The following is a 17,466-nucleotide window of genomic DNA, read 5'->3' as shown; positions in this document are numbered from 1 at the left end:
TTTGTGGCCAGGGCGCTTCTGAAAAAAAGCGACATATAGCACAGAGGGCCTTACCTGGTCAAATAAATAGTTTAGTTTTAAACAGTTTCGAGTCAGCAAAAGAAAGGAGAGGCATGCGCTCACCATTAGACCACATTGTGTCTCCCAACTCCACGGTCCATTTGCCTTTCTGTAAACCCCCGTCTCTAAACACTGCCAGGTGGCTCTCCAGTCAACATGCAAATTTGTGGCCAACGCCGATCGGGTAGCGAGTCGTTGGTACGTCCCACGTTCGCCGGGTCAGCAAGTGGCTCGCAGTCGAAAGGTCGCGAATTCGAGCCCTGGTTTCGCAGTGAGTGAGCTTGACTCTCGGCCCATCATTCCACGAGCGGATAAAATTAGTACCACTTTGTGCTAAACGCAGTCCCGAGCTCAAGGCTAATTTCCTGGGCTGATCGGGGTTTAGCAACCGCGCAGCTCCCAAGCAATTGTAGCGCTCTGCGAGTTTTGTAATAAGACGGGGTCGTTCGCTAGAATTAAGTCTGCCTGGAGAAACTCGGCTCCATAAACTGACCTTTAACCCGCCGCCGAGTTCTGGCTGTGTACTTAGATTGAAAACTAATTTTGTTTCGAACTGCTGTTTGCGTTTAGTTTGTTGTCCTTTCCCCCCTACACCTCCGACGGGCATGGTTGGCTACGTACGGTGCGAAAGAAGTTCAACATACGTTGCCATACACAGTGGCGCATTTGCATCTGCGGATGAAATGCGCCTTACCAATGTCAATTATTATTCTTCATTACTTCATTATGAATGTCAAGCGTGGATTAGTGTGTGCGTGTTGTATTTATATTGGTTTTCATTTTTTTAATCACGTTCATTAAAAAAAACAAGTTTATTGCTTTTGCGAAATTATGCAACCAATTGCAGGTTAATAAAACATAGTGAAAGGTCACGGGACGAAGGCCAGAAATGAAAAATGTACCACGTCATCTTTAATGCAGCTGTGTTTTTTTTGTTTATCAACTCTCTGCACGAAAGCGATATTATTTTCAGAAGCTCCACTCCACGAAGAGAAAGGGTATTGGCAGCAGCTATTCATGACGTTTCCTAACAGGGCAATGTTCGTTCGGTTTAACAAAAAATAATGACCCCAAGTTGTGGCCACGTGCCCCAGCGGTCAAAGCGCCGAGATGCCAACGCTGAGAATTCTAAGGTTCGGCTCACAACCAGTGGTCACCCGTGATTCAATCTCGATCCCAAGTGGAGCACCGTTCTTACTCCTCGCCTCACCACCACGAAAGGTAGTGAGGGCGCATCGTTTGGTTGTCGAGCCGATCTTGAGAATTCTCAGAGGTGGATTCTTTTTAAATTTTTTCCAAATTTAGCGCAGAACATTGAAAGTGATTGATTGATTTTGGTGACCGGGTGAGGCCATCAACTCACTAAAGAACTTGGATTAATCAGAAGTCCAGTCTCAGCGTGAGTCTATGGGTCTCTGGGTCAGTGGACGGGTCTCTAAGTCGCTGGTGATTTGACTAAAACCATGAACCCGGTTTAATCACAAACGCCTTCAAGAATTCCAACCCGGGGAAATCTCAGCGGTGCCAGTCCAGTGAGTTGATTTAATTGCTCCATCTCTGCGTGGTCCCTCCACCCCACCCCCTACCCCGTACGGAACACGTACACAAAGCGGTGCTTCGTGCCGTCTCGCTCGTTGTCTTAATTTAACGCAGTCTGCGAGGACACACAAGATCCCCTTTACGTGTTGCGGGGTCAGGTTTTTTTTTCTCCTACACCTGCTTGTCACATTCCCCCCCCCCCACCCCGCCTTGAGAACACCAGGAGGTGATCGGACAGCAAGTTTGATTTCTGCAGCGTGCGTACTCTTTTGAAGCAAGCCGCTAATGTAACGTAGTCTCGCCACGTTTAGGCCAGTTTCAATACGATTATACATTGGGTTTGGAAGGATTCTGTCGCGGTGTTAATGATCAGCACACTGCACTTGCAATCCAGAGGCTGCTGGTTCGATCTGCCGGCGCGGCAGTTAAAACGGTGCAAGCTTCAGCAGTATCGGCAGGTATCGTAATTCATATTCGATATTTTTGGAGTCCGCGCTAATAGCGAGTTTGTAAAGTTGCCACGTGATAAAAAACGTGGCCCAATGTATTACTGCTTCAGCATCCAGAACAGTCCATACAACAGATAACGACGCAATGCCCCGATCCACAAATACAAAGGAGACGACACAGCGAGAGACTACTCGGCTTGCTCCTGATGTGGTTATCTGGCTTGACCACCTGCATGTGTAATTGTAGCTGTTGTTCTGCATCTACAACAGCAGCCATACGCAAGAAGAAGTGGACTGCTTCAGCTGCCACCAACCCTTTGTGTTGGAGAGCGATCCTCACTAAGTGGGGTGCAGATGCTTCGCTGGCATCATCAGGATACTTGCCAGAATTCCGTCGGGTGGAGGAAGGTGCAACGACACACATTTTACTCGCACGGATATGACCCCCAAAAAAATCCATGTATTGGTCGCAAAAGACGATAGGTCTTAGATTCACATTTCGGTCGTGATGGTCGTTTGATCATTCTTCACCAAGCCGGTCGTCTGACCATTATTCAACACTGTGACACAGCGGAAATCTCCGTTTGGTTACAAAAATGACTTTTGCGTTAGATAAATTACTCATCCCTGAAATGCCATTGTGAGAAATGCTGACGAATATTTTTTTTTATCCGACTACAGGGGCTTCGTGTTTGCCCCTTTAACCAAGCAAACCCATGGTATGGGCGCCACTGTGGCGAGATGTTAACTACCTCGCCTGGTACGCAGGAGGTCGTGGGCTCGATCCCGACCCTGACGCCTGCTGCTGTATATTTCGAGTTTGCGTGCTCTCCCCGTGGTCGCGTGGATTTTTCTCCGGGTCCTCGGGTTTTTCCCTGCACGTTGAGAAACACGTGTTTAGAGTATTTGCCTGCTGTAAACAATTCCATGTGATCACAATCCACTTCGCTGAGCTTAAATTTGAAGAGCTTTCTAGCTCATTGGGCTTTACCTGGTAAAATTAAATACAAAAAATAGTTCAATAGTGTAGGTTGTAGATGCTACCAATATCCCTCGCTGCGTGCACTGAAGCAGTAATACACGTTGTTAAAGTGTTCATTAGTGGTGATGGTGGTGGGGTGATTAAATTAATATGATCTGGCAAAAATGGGCATGGAATTAATTATTATTTTTAATCCCGTAGTGATCGTGCTCAAACGTAAGTACCCGCCCCTTTGAAAATAACTTCTAAGCAATTTAATTACCAAGCCGCGTGTGTGCGCAATTTACATCGCTCAAGGCTCCAGGGAGAACATCCCCGAAGCGTTTCGACTTATTTATTTATTTGGGGGACACGTGACCTTGCCGCGTGAAGCCATGCAACGCGCCTTCTCCTCCCGGGATAACAATAAAACACGAAGATTCTCCCCCCTGCGTGGAGCCTTCGCAGACTTTTGGGGCAAATGCTGTTGGCGAGCACCTATGAAGAAAGCCAGAACCAAGCCCGGCCGCCTTTGTCTCCCCCAGTGATGATGATGATTACGCATCGCACCAGGTACTCATTTAAGGCTGAGTCGACCAAGGGGAATGTCCAGGACCGGTTCAGATCGTCGTCACCGGTGTTGGTGGCGGTGAACAGGATTGGAACTCGGGTGGACGGGTTCGTAGCGCAGCGCGCGCTAACCGCTACACTGCCGCTCTCTCGCTCTGTCATTCTCCACCCACTTCCCCTCCCGCCCACGCACACACACAGACACACACACAGACACACACAGGGTCACACACACTATCGCCACCGACCAACTCTGCCAACCATTCTCAACGCCCTTCTAAACAGCACCCTTTTACGCACGCATCAAGTGTCCGAACCGCTCGGTGACTGCAAAGGCATCTTGCTGAACACAAGTCAGAACCGGGGCCCTTTCGCCCCGAAGCGTCGCCTCTCTTGAAATCCTGTTTACTTTTCTCACTGACGACGAATGTGTCGTGTTGGAATTTGTTGCTGTTCGCGCTTCTGCACCACCACCACCACCAACCATCCACTCACCACCGACGCAGAAGCAGCAGCAGCGGCGGCGGCATCACGCAGCACGCTTTTGCCCATGAAGATTGCCAGGCCACTGGCAGTCGGGCTTGCTCGGCACCCACTCGGAAACTCGCCTTGATCCCGGGTAAGGTGCGTCTCGCGGTCCGGACGAATGTCAATTCTAGGCTTGAAGCTTTCGTGACTGCAAGGATTCATACTCTTAGGTTCTTTCGGTAAAGTCACGTAGGTAAAAAATAAAATACAATAATAAATGAAAATAACTAAATTAAATCTCGACGTTTCGGAAGCATTACAAGCCTCCGTCATCAGGTGTAACTGCTCCAGTAAAATTACTTTAATTTAGTTCTTATCATTAATTTTCATTTTATTTTATTATCATTATTATTATTTTACCTACGTGACTTTACCGAAAGAACCTAACGGTCTGGACGAATGTCAGTTGGTTGTGTTGAGGTTGTTGGTGGTGGTGCTACGGAGAGACTAAGTAAGCACACCAACACCACCACCCCTTGCCATAGAAATGTGGAATTTCCACACTTGTCTCAGGGCCGCCGGTGATGCTGGATTCCCCATCCCCACCGCCGTGCTCGTTTGATCCGGGAGACTTTCTCAGGGCCAGATCTCGTTGTTGTTGTTGTTGACAGGCTGCAACTTCTCACTGATGGCCATATCTCGTTGTTGTTGTTGACAGTCTGCAACTTCTCACTGATGCCCAGATCCCGTTGTTGTTGTTGTTGACAGGCTGCAACTTCTCACTGATGGCCAGATCTCGTTGTTGTTGTTGTTGACAGTCTGCAACTTCTCACTGATGCCCAGGTGTCGTTGTTGTTGTTGTTGACAGTCTTCAACTTCTCACTGATGCCCACATCCCGTTGTTGTTGTTGTTGTTGACAGGCTGCAACTTCTCACTGATGGCCATATCTCGTTGTTGTTGTTGACAGTCTGCAACTTCTCACTGATGGCCATATCTCGTTGTTGTTGTTGACAGTCTGCAACTTCTCACTGATGGCCATATCTCGTTGTTGTTGTTGTTGTTGACAGTCTGCAACTTCTCACTGATGCCCAGATCCCGTTGTTGTTGACAGTCTGCAACTTCCCACTGATGGGCAAAAGCCTCCCGGATTTTCTTCCATTCCCTCCGTTCCCCCAGCCGCTCCTATTCGGGCACGGCCTCCGAAACTTTGCGATGTCGTCCCTATCCTGCTGCTGCCCTCTCTCTCTCTCTCTCGCTGCCCCCCCCCCCTCTGCTTTCCACCTGCCCTCTTGCTCCCAGGGTTCTGCACGTGACTTTCGTCTCTCTGTCTCTCATCAGCTGTTCTCATCCAACGCCCTTGGCGCCCAGTTCGCACTGCTTTAACAGCGGCAGCAGCGGCCGCATCGTCACTCGCTAGCCCCTGTCCTTGACCTTCATCTTTCCCGAATACAAGGTGGGTTTCCTGGAGGCTGTTCTGATGTTCGCTCTGCTGTGCCAAAGTGACCCGGTCGCCGGATCGGGAAACTCCGCAAATGAATATATTATTTCACATCCTTGAGAAAATGAAACGGTGGGAAACATCGTCTTGGCGAAACTCGCATCGTCTCTGTTGGAGACATTGCCACTGTTTTTTTTTAATTCGCAAAGATAAAATGGAAAGGAGCCTTCGACAACGCACGGATCACTTCCAGAGACAATTTGACGGTTGTTACGGCGATTACTCGCTTATAAACGCGTGGCGGTGTTCACGCTACAATGCGTTTTCGTTCAAGATTGGAAGTTTTCGTGATTGCAAGGATCCATACTTTTTGTTTTATTCGGTAAAATCACGTAGGTGAAAAATAAAATAAATTAAAATGAAAACAACTAAATTAAATCACGACGTTTCGTAAGCAACACAAGCCTCCGTCTTCAGGTGGAACCGCCACATAAAAATTGCTGTAGTGATAAAGAGAGCTGTTTAGAGAACGGTGATTATATGGGGTAAGAGGGGGGTGGAGAGCCAAGGAGTGGAGGGGGGGGTAGCTGATTAATAGTTAAGATAAGGGTAAGTGTAAGAGAAGTGAGGTAGCCTGGGCAGACACAACATTGGGGTCCGGATATTAGGGAGGGTGAGTGTGGGGGCGGGGTGTGGGCTGGGAGGTGCGCATGGAGTTCAAACTGAAGCTTTATGATGCAGGGGGCGGAAGTTGAGCTGGTTGATAAGAGAGCGAAGTTAAGGCGATTAATGGCATCCTTTGTTATGCTGCAGGGGAGTAAATTAGAGTTGCTAGGGAGCTAAGCTAGGGTTGCTAGGGAGCTAAGCTTGCACGCTCGAAACAACGAGCGGCAAATTTCCAAGTGATGGGAGTAAGCAGGGCTTGGAGTCAAATTTCTTAGTGATGGTAGTGTGTCAAGCTGGCAGTAAAAGGCTGGAATATGGATATGAATATAAACTAGCGGCCTTGCAGTAAACTGCGAGGCAGCTAAAGTTTAACTTGATTAATGACATTTTTCCAATGATTGCTCAATTTGAATCCATCCTCTCGGTTGAACTTATGTCTATGTTTGTACATCTGGATGGCTTCATGGACAAATCTTTGGTAGTATCCAGGAGGCTTGCAGAGTACTTTGGTATCGGAGAACACAATATCATGAGAGCCCGCAGTGTCGTAACAGTGGTCAGCTACGGCCGAAGAATTCGTCCTGCCGTGTTTCAAATCTGACTTGTGCTCGCGAATGCGGTCAGGAATATGTCGTTTCGTTTCCCCGATATAACAGTCACCACAGGTGCAACTCAGTTTGTAGACACCAGGGTACTGTAAGTCAGGAATGACATCCTTTACGGATGGGATCAGATCACGGATTTTGTGTACTGTACTGAATCGGACCTGGATCTTGTGTTTGCCAAAAAATGGCTCTTTGGGACATTCTGTCTACAGGAAGGCCAGCCATACATATTCCTATCTCAAGCCTGATTCCCACCGCCATCCGCCACAAAATAATTCCCTCATCAAAACACTATACCATAGGGCCCACTGCATCTCTGACCAACACCACCTGGCCAGTGAATTAGAACATGTACACCTGGCCCTCAAGATGAATGGATACTCGGACCGTACTATCCGCCAAGCTCTGGAGAAGCAACCCCCTGAGACTCCGATCAAAATCATTGCGTTGCCATACATAGCAGGCGTTACCAAAAAGATTTCCAAAATTCTAAGCAAACACAAGATCCAGGTCCGATTCAGTACAGTACACAAAATCCGTGATCTGATCCCATCCGTAAAGGATGTCATTCCTGACGTACAGTACCCAGGAGTCTACAAACTGAGTTGCATCTGTGGGGATTGTTATATCGGGGAAACGAAATGACATATTCCTGACCGCATTCGCGAGCACAAGTCAGATCTGAAACACGGTAGGACGAATTCTTCGGCCGTAGCTGACCACTGTTACAACACTGTGGGTTCTCCTGATATTGTGTTCTCCGATACCAAAGTACTCTGCAAGCCTCCTGGTTACTACCAAAAATTTGTCCATGAAGCCATCCAGATATACAAACATAGACATAAGTTCAACCGAGAGGATGGATTCAAATTGAGCAATCATTGGAAGGATGTCATTAAACAAGTTAAACTTTAGCAGCTAGTTTATGTTCATATTCATATCCATATTCCCAGTCTTTTACTCCCAGCTTCACACACTACCATCACTAAGAAATTTGACTCCAAGCCCTGCTTACTCTCATTACTTGGAAATGTTCCGCTTAGCTCCCTAGCAACTCTAATTTACTCCCCTGCAGCATAACAAAGGATTCCATTAATCGGCTTAACTTCGCTTTCTTATCAACCACCTCAACTTCCGCCCCCTGCATCATAAAGCTTCAGTTTGAACTCCATGCGCACCTCCCAGCCCACACCTCGCCCCCACACTCACCCTCCATAATATCCGCACCCCAATGATGTGTCAGCCCAGGCTACCCTCACTTCTCTTACACTTACCCTGATCTTAACTATTAATCAGCTAATCCCCCCCCCTTGACTCCTTGGCCCCCCCCCCCCCTCTCTTACCCGATATAATCACGGTTCTCTAAACAGCTCTCTTTATCACTACAGCAATTTTGCCGTGGCGGTTCCACCTGAATACGGAGGCTTGTGTTGCTTCCGAAACGTCGTGATTTAATTTAGTTGTTTTAATTTAAATTTATTTAAAAAATTACCTACGTGACTTTACCGAAAAGAAACTAAAAGTACGATGCATTTCCGCTGTAACGCGAGAGAACTACTTCGCACAACGCACGCTGTTATAACGCGTAACGCGTGCCCCGTCACTACGCGGTGTCTCAGCCATCGACAAGGAACTACTTTCTTGAGCTGCGCTGAGCACTACGAGTAGAGCAACGCGGAATGATACGGTAACACGGCGGCTTACCCTCTCACGGCGTGTGCGTGCGTGTGTACAAGTAGTAGCACTAGGTCGTATCTCGCCAGACTTCATTGTTACATTATTCGTGGCGAAATTGTTTTCGCTTAATGGAGTTTTTTTTTCTCTGCACGCGCTATTTTTTCAGGAACGCATCCACTGTACTCCCGCGTTAAACAAGGACCTACCGCATTGAGTGCGTACGTGGGTTCTGCACGGGGAACGATATTTGCGAGATTAAGTCGCCCGGTCGCCCGAGTTCAATTCCTGCTCACGACGACAACCACCACCACCACCACCGACGATTACACTGGTCAACACACTTTTTCTGGCACAAGGTATTCCAACGGTTTTAAGGTAATGTTGGGGTGCTGATTCCAAAATCTGGCATCAGTGTTTGTCTATTACATCAGGTTTTTTGAGATATCAAATGTTGCATTTTCAATAAAAACTGCAGAAGAAAAATATTAAATAAATGTGGATATCTACATAAAATTATATTATAAACACACTATCCTAAAAATACAGCATCATATTTTAACACTAAAGTGGTCACTGACTCGCAACAACTTGCATTCATAAGTGACAGAGTTAATTTCGGGTAAAATCAATGAAAATGGGGTATGCCGATAGCATAAAAATGAGATGTGATAGAGCAAATCTGAGATCAGATTTGGAAACAGCACCCTGAAATTAGTCTAAAACAGTTGCAAACGTCCAGGCCAGAATTATTTTTTTTTTTGATGACCAGTGTAATTATCTGAACCGATCGTGGTCCTCGCTCATCTTTAGGTCAATTCAGGATGTCGTTGAGTTCCTGCTGCGGCGTTTAAACATCGCCACCGAGGGGACAAAGGCGGCCGGGGACATGGTTCTGGCCACCCACCCTCCGGGGCGGAATCTCTGGTCTCGGGGAGTGCTTGTGCAGTGGCTAGGGCACTAAGCAACGAACCCGGCGACACGAGTTCCATTCCCGCACACGGTCAACGTTCGTGACAATTGTCCGAACCGGTTCTGGGCCTTTCCGAGGTGCGGTGTGTGAAAATTGGGGAGACAAAGGCGGCCGGGCGTGGTTGTGTGGCGCCGTGTCAGACTTAATAGGTGCACGCAAAGAGCACTTGCCCCCGACGGTATATGTGGACTCTACGGGGCGTCTTTATCTTTGTACGGGTCCCCTATGCCCAGTGGTGGTGGTCGATCACTGGGGACTTAAATGTCGACATTCCGAGCGAGATGGGCAGAGGAGATGTAGTGAGATGAGAGATGTAAACAGGAGATAGTGGAGTGGTGAGATGAGAGATGTAAACAGGAGAGAGTGGAGTGGTGAGATGAGAGATCTAAACAGGAGATAGTGTAATGGTGAGATGAGGGAGATGTAGACAGGAGATAGTGGAGTGGTGAGATGAGGGAGATGTAGACAGGAGATAGTGGAGTGGTGAGATGAGGGAGATGTAAACAGGAGATAGTGGAGTGGTGAGATGAGGGAGATGTAAACAGGAGATAATGGAGTGGTGAGATGAGAGATGTAAACAGGAGAGAGTGGAGTGGTGAGATGAGGGAGATGTAAACAGGAGATAGTGGAGTGGTGAGATGAGGGAGATGTAAACAGGAGATAGTGGAGTGGTGAGATGAGGGAGATGTAAACAGGAGATAGTGGAGTGGTGAGATGAGGGAGATGTAGACAGGAGATAGTGGAGTGGTGAGATGAGAGATGTAAACAGGAGATAGTGGAGTGGTGAGATGAGGGAGATGTAAACAGGAGATAGTGGAGTGGTGAGATGAGAGATGTAAACAGGAGATAGTGGAGTGGTGAGATGAGAGATGTAAACAGGAGATAGTGGAGTGGTGAGATGAGGGAGATGTAGACAGGAGATAGTGGATTGGTGAGATGAGGGAGATGTAAACAGGAGATAGTGGAGTGGTGAGATGAGGGAGATGTAAACAGGAGATAGTGGAGTGGTGAGATGAGGGAGATGTAAACAGGAAATAGTGGAGTGGTGAGATGAGGGAGATGTAGACAGGAGATAGTGGATTGGTGAGATGAAAGAGATGTAAACAGGAGATAGTGGAATAGTGATATGCGGGAGATGTAAACCGGAGATAGTGGAGTGGTGAGATGAGGGAGATGTAAACAGGAGATAGTGGAGTGGTGAGATTAGGGAGATGTAGACAGGAGATAGTGGACTGGTGAGATGAGGGATGTAAAATGTAAATATATAATAAGAAAGTTTCAGGAAACGACCACACTGTCAACGCAAGCATCGCCAATAAATTGTTCCCTTCCAAATATACCACCAATATCACCACAAATGTCAAAATCACCCCCACCATGAGCTGAAACCACCAACACCACCACTGCAACCTTCGACATCACCACTGACACCACAAACCCGCACCACCACCGTTGCCACCACCGCCAGCACCAACATGACCATCACCAACATCACCACCACCACCGACAACAACAACCACCATTTGCCCTGGTCGAAACCACATTGGGGCTCCGCAAGCCTCTCCTCAGCATGCCTGGCAAGGCGATGCTAAAAAATCTTGCCAGGACCTTTCCCGGCACACTGAGGAGGAGATGCCCCTGTCCTGTAGTTGTTACAGTCACCAGGGTATCCTCCCAATCTTGCGGAACCCATCCCGTGGTCCAGACCGCTATGATGTCGTTTCGGGAAGTCTGCACACAAATGCCACCCTCCCTCAGCATTTTGTTTAGAGATCATCTCTGTCCGGCGCTTTCCTGGTCTAAGACTGGATCGCCTTCCGTACTTCCTCAACAGATGGTACTTCAGCCAGCCACTCACGGGGGGTGACTACTTTTTCAAATATTTGAGGCATGGCAGCCTCAGCAGGGTCATCCCCACTGTGCCCCATGATGTTTTCCAGGCTGAGGGATTTCCCCTCCTCCAAGACCTCATAGAAATGCTCAGCAAATCTACAAATCTGTTCCTGAGAGTTGGAGATCGGCTCACCTATAATTCCAATAAGGATGGTGATATGTGTGGCACTGCAAGTTACTTTTTGATGGTGTTAAAGAGTGATTTGCGATCGCGGACTACTGAGGAAGACTCCATCTCCTCAGTAACCCGCGACCACCACTAATCCTTGCAGTGCTGCAAGGCTCTCCGAACCTCTGAGCGAAGGCTGCGGTAAGCCTCCTCATTCTCTGACGTGGAATGTTGTGGACGATGAAAGTGGGCCTGTCGCCTTTACTCAGCCAGCCTGAACACCTCCTCCATCAGCCAGGATCTCTGGGGAGGTCTGGACCGTGTACCCAAAGCAGCCATTGGAGCTGCATGAGCCACAATCCTAAACCTTGCCCATTTCTCCTTGGCATCAGCAGGAGGGGGGTGCAATGCCAACACCAGCTGCAAGTGGTAATTAAATTCTCGATTGAAACTTTCATCAGCTGAGACCATGCCACTGTGGATTTGAATGGGGTCCTAGATGGACACCCACCACCGAAGTGGAAGAAGGGCAGGTACATCCTATAGATGACAAGCCGATGGTCAGTGGGCAGATCAGCTCCACGGTAGGTCCTGCTGTCAAAGGCATGGGCCCGCATCTGCTGTTCCATCACTATATAGTCCAGCAGATGTTCTTACTTGTACCCGGCATGCATCCATGATATTGTGTGGATGCGCCGATGATAGAACAGCGTGTTGGTGATTACAAGCCCATAGGTTGCACAGAAGTATAGCAGCCTCCTACCCTTGATGTTATTGAGCTGATCTGCCCCATGCCTTCCAATCACTCAAGTCCAGGTGCCAACATCATAACCCACTTGGGAATTAAAGTCACCCAACAGGATAACTCTCTCCCGAGGGGCCACTTTAGCTAGCACCTGTGACAGGTCATAGAAGGCATCTAACTCATCGGCCTTGCCTGCATTCCTGGGGCCATAAGCAACCACCACCACCAATCCTCATCAGTCCACCAGACCTCCTGGATCCTGCAGAGATTCAGACGGTACCAGTCCAGCTCCCGACAAAGGAGTGGCAGCCTCTCCTCCGCAGTAAGCATTCAAACATTCCACGTGGCCACTCACAGTGACATTTAATCATTTCTGGAGGAGCCCCGAGGGTAAGGATTCAGTCTCCTGGCTCTGTCCAATGGGGTTTGGCCAGGAGACGTCATAGAAGCCTGTCCCCCCTGTGCCACTGGCACAAGCTTAGTACATTTTTTACACGTAGTTAACTTGAAGGTGGAGGGTTACCAGCCCTTTGCGCCCATCCAGAGACCCCATTTGGCCCGCTACGGTGGCTATAAGCACCATGAGGAGTATAGCTGATTCGAACTGGCCTTTCCCCCCATGGCATTGCTCACATCCACCACAGCATTACTGTCCAGGACCACCAAGGAAATACGGGGTTGCTTTTTACCGGACACTGACACCACCACCGCCACCACTACCACCGACACCACCAACCACTGCCACCGTGAAATCATACCAATGACGGCAACTTCCCAAAACCGCCCCCCTCCTCCACCCTTATCCCGCGCAGACTCAACAAAATGGCGGACGCGGGCCCCTACTGGGATGCGGGCCTGGTGCGCGTGCACTACAACTACACGGGCAAGCTGGGCCGGCCGGCCTCCTCGCGGGGCCTCGGCGCGGCGGGGGCCTTGCTGCTCGCCGTCTGTGGCCTCGTGATCGCCGCCAACTCGCTGGTGCTGGCGTCGATCGCGTCGCGCCGCCGCCTGCACACGCCGGCCTTCGCCCTCCTCGCCAACCTCGCCCTCTGCGACCTGCTGGCCGGCGCCACCTTCTGCGCCAACGTGCTCCTGTCGGGCGGCGCGACCCCCCGGGGCCTCACGCCGGCGCTGTGGTTCGCGCGCGAGGGCAGCGTCCTGGTGGCGCTGGCGGCCTCCGTCTTCACGCTGCTCGCCGTCGCGCTCGAGCGCCACGTCACCATGGCGCGCCTCAGGCCCTCGTCCTTGCCGCCCGCAGCCTCTGGCGGCAAGGCCGCGGGCGGGGCCGCGTCGCTCCTGGCCCCGGCGGCGTGCTGGGCCCTGGCGCTGCTGCTCGGCGCGCTGCCCTCGATGGGCTGGAACTGCCTGGGAGCGCTGCCCACGTGCTCCGCCGTGCTGCCCCTGCACGCGCGCTCCTACCTGCTGTTCTGCGGCTCGCTGCTCACCGCGGCGCTCGTGGCCATCGCGGGGCTGTATGCGCGCATCTACTGCAGGGTGAGGGCCCGGCTGGCGCGACGCGCCACCAGGAGAGAGCTCCACCCCAGGTCGGGACTGGCAAGCGACGGCCGGGGCGGCGGTGGACGAGGCGGCGGCAGCGGACGAGGAGGTATCGGAGGAGCGGCGGTGGCGGTGGTGGTCGCGGCGGTGAGGGAGGTAGGGGGAGGGGGGGTGGAGCACTGGCGGGGGATGTTGTTGATGAGGGAGGGCAGCGCCCGCGCCTCCACGAGGAGCTGCGACGCCGAGAGGTCGTCTGGGAGGCGCTGGGGCGCCGCCAATGGGGTGAGTGGCCCAGGGGCTCCTTCCCCCGGGGGACATCACCACCACCAAGTTCCTTTGCCGGCACCGGCTGCTGCTGCTGCTGCTGCTGCTCCTCTTCCTCCGCCGCTCTGTCGCGTCCGGAACGCTTTGCTGAAGGAGCAGCCCGAGCTCAGGCGCTGGCGGAAATGCAGCGACGTCGCCGCGTCGTCGTCGTCTACGACTCCTGCTGCTGCCAAATCTGCTGCTGATGATCATGATGATCATGCTGCTAGTGACAGCGGTGGTGTCGGTGGTGGTCGTGCTGGTGTTAGTGGTCGTGCTGCTAGTGAAAGTGGTGGTGGTGGTGGTGGTGGTGGTCGTGATAGTGGTGGTGGTGGTGGTGGTCGTGCTGCTAGTGATAGTGGTGGTGGTGGTCGTGGTGGTGTCGGTGGTGGTCGCGCTGGTGTTGGTTGTGGTCGCGCTGCTAGTGATAGTGGTGGTGTTCGTGCTGCTAGTGATAGTGGTGGTGGTGGTGGTGTCGGTGGTGGTCGTGCTGCCGTTGGTTGTGGTCGTGCTGCTAGTGATAGTGGTGGTGTTGGTGGTGGTGGTGTTGGTGGTGGTCGTGCTGGTGTTGGTGGTGGTCGTGCTGCTAGTGATAGTGGTGGTGTTGGTGGTGGTGGTGTTGGTGGTGGTCGTGCTGGTGTTGGTGGTGGTCGTGCTGCTAGTGATAGTGGTGGTGTTGGTGGTGGTGGTGGTGTTGGTGGTGGTCGTGCTGGTGGTGGTCGTGCTGGTAGTGATAGCGGTGGTGTTGGTGGTGGTCGTGTTGGTGGTGCTGGCGGTGGCGGTTGTGGTCGTGCTGGTGGTCGTTATGCTGCTACTGCTGGTGCTGGTGGTTATGCTGCTACGAGTGGTCGTGGTGCTGGTGTTGGCCGTGCTGGAGGTTGGGCAAGTGGTGGTGGTTGTTATGCCGATGCTGGTGGTAGTTGTGCCGCTGGTGGTGGTGGTGGTGGTCGTGCTGGAGGTGGTGCCGCTGGTGGTGTTGGTCATGCTGGTGGATGTGGTGCTGGTGGTGGTGATGGTCGTGTTGGGAATGGTGCCGCTGGTGGTGGCGGTCGTGCTGGTGGTTGTAGTGCTGGTGCTGGTGGTGGTGATGGTCGTGCTGGAGGTGGTGCCGCTGGTGTTGGCGGTCGTGGCTCCAGACGTTGTAGGACAGCACGGGAGGGCACCACAAAACTTCTGCGATATGCTGAGGATACACGGCGCGCACTCACAGTCCGGACGACGACACCACAACCATCGCCACCTCCTCAACCAGCGGCTGGCGACTTCTCCACCATTCCTCCACCTTCGCCGCCATCTCCTCCCGCTCCTCAGCACCATCAACACCTGCAGCAGCAGCACCAGCAGCGCCTGCAGCAGCATCAGCAGCGCCTGCAACAGCACCAGCAGCACCTGCAGCAGCACCAGAAGCAACAGCTGCAGCAAGAGCAGCAGCAGCAACAGCAGCAGCAACAGCAGCAACAGCAGCAGCACCAGCAACAGCAACAGGACCAGCAGCAACAGCAGCAACAGCAGCAACAGCAGCAGCACCAGCAGCAGCGGCAACAGGACCAGCAGCAGCAGCAGCAGCAGCAGCAACAGCAGCAGCAGCAGCAGCGTCAGCGCCGCTCGTCGAGCCTGCGCTCGCTGTCCCTGCTGCGCACCGTCTCGGCGGTGCTGTGCGTCTTCACGGCGTGCTGGGCGCCGCTCTTCGTGCTCTTCGTGATGGACGCGGCGTGTGGCAGCGCCCAGCGCTGCCCGCTGCTGCTCAAGGAGCGCTGGTTCCTGCTGCCGGCGCTGCTGCAGTCGGCGCTGAACCCCGCGGTGTGCGCGCTGGGCAGCCGCGAGCTGCGCCGGGCCCTGCTGCGGCTGCTGGAGGCGACGCCGCTGATCGGCCGGCGCTGGCGGCACAGGCGGCGGCGCTGGTGGCGGCGCTGGTGCCGCTGCCGGGACGACGGCGGCGGCGAGGAAGGGGCCGGGGGCGCCGCGGTCGGGGGAGACGGCGCCGGGGGCAGCAGCGCCGGCGACGACGGGGGACGCGGGCCGAGGGGGCGGCGGTCCGGAGCCATGTACAGCCGATCGTACAGCGACTCCGCGAGCCCCGTGGGCGGCGGGGGGGCCAGCTCCCCCGCTGGGCCGTGGCGGCCGAGCGCGAGCGTGGCGTGAGGACGGGGGGGGGGGTGATGAGTGGATGGGTGAATGAGTAGGTGAATAAATGGGTCGGTGAGTTAGTGGGTAGATGAGTGAGTGAATATATGGGTGGGTGAGTAAGTAAGGGGTGTGTGTGAATGGGTGAGTGAGCGAGTGAGTGGATGAGTAGGTAAATAAATGGGTAGGTAAGTTAGTAGGTAGATTAGTGAGTGGGTGAGTGAATGGCCATGGGTGAGTGAGTGAGTTGATGGGTGAGTGGTGTACCTGCAATTTCACCAACTCCCGGACAGAGTAACTGAGTGGCTCTCAACTGCCTCGCGCCTTCCCGAGTTCTCGATTTTCGTTAGCAAAAACGTGCGCGCGTTAGAAATAATTTGCATCGTCGTCATTGTCATCATCATTATTACTCCACGGAGAACCTGAATCTCAGATCGCCGCCCTTTCATCGGCCGCACGCTGTCGGCGAGCGAGCGGGGAGATGCCGGGAAGCGAGGCCATTGAGCCGGTGAAATGATGAGCAGGTGATCACCATCACGGCGGCCGAGACTCCAAACTGTTTTAATTTTTGTACTTATTTTACCAGGTAAAGGCCCCACTGAGCTATGTAGCTTCTTTTTTTCAGAAGTGACATGCGTCATCACGAGGACATTTCTAGCAGCTAAATACTCTCAAACGCGTGATGCTTTAACATCATAAGGCCTCCTTTGCCAGTAGCAAAATATAATAATAGTTGTTTTACACTTTTTTCTTACCCTGAGCCCTCATACTGTGATAGTGCGTTGTCTTTGAGTTGTGCGCCTTTTGGCGTCATCTGGTCCAACACCATGTGAGACTGGGCTCTAAGAAAAGCTGTCTCTGGTGTGGACCAATCAATTTCAAGGACAATGCATACATTATCAAAGTTGTGTTTTTTGTTTGCATTTTGACCGCAGGTATTGTGGTTAATGCAAACATGATTCCTTCAAAAAAGGTGTCAGTTTTGTTGCCAGAAAAAAGGGTAAAAAATCTATTATTATGCGTGATGCTGATTGTAAATGTGGGAGAGAATAACCAGAGGATCCGGAGAAAAAATCCACGTGACCGTGGGTAGAGACAGAGAGAGAGAGAGACGCAAACTCAAAATATACAGCAGGCGTCAGGATCGGGATCGAACCCACGACCTCCTACATACCTGTCGAGGGAGTTAACATCTCCTAGCCACCGTGACTCACAGGGGACGCGACGCTTGGCTGGGACGATGAGCACTTCTCCATCGGCGCATGCTCGGAAGACGCTGGGGCAACGTGCGTAGCCGCATTAGCAGAACATAAATAAACCATACAAACTGCGCGCAGAAATGGGTCAGAGTCAGGAATCGCTCCCTGGTCCCTTCTTGCAGTCACCACTAC

At 52.0% G+C, this 17,466-nt stretch overlaps 1 protein-coding gene across 1 annotated transcript; it reads left to right on the top strand.

The window, feature by feature from the left end:
* The first annotated feature begins 3,660 nt into the window (after positions 1-3,660).
* Positions 3,661-16,093, top strand: LOC144733412 (sphingosine 1-phosphate receptor 5-like). Its single transcript, XM_078615322.1, has 4 exons — positions 3,661-4,198; positions 12,964-13,795; positions 13,944-14,044; positions 15,673-16,093. The coding sequence occupies exons 2-4, from the start codon at positions 12,974-12,976 to the stop codon at positions 16,091-16,093; spliced, it is 1,344 nt and encodes a 447-aa protein (XP_078471448.1). The 5' UTR covers positions 3,661-4,198; positions 12,964-12,973.
* The last annotated feature ends 1,373 nt before the right edge of the window (positions 16,094-17,466 follow it).

Source organism: Lampetra planeri, chromosome 46, assembly GCF_965212315.1.
Source record: "Lampetra planeri chromosome 46, kcLamPlan1.2.h2, whole genome shotgun sequence".
NCBI classification, from domain to species: domain Eukaryota; kingdom Metazoa; phylum Chordata; class Hyperoartia; order Petromyzontiformes; family Petromyzontidae; genus Lampetra; species Lampetra planeri.
The sequence above is the reverse complement of the archived record's forward strand: the minus strand, read 5'-3'. Positions and strand labels throughout refer to the sequence as shown.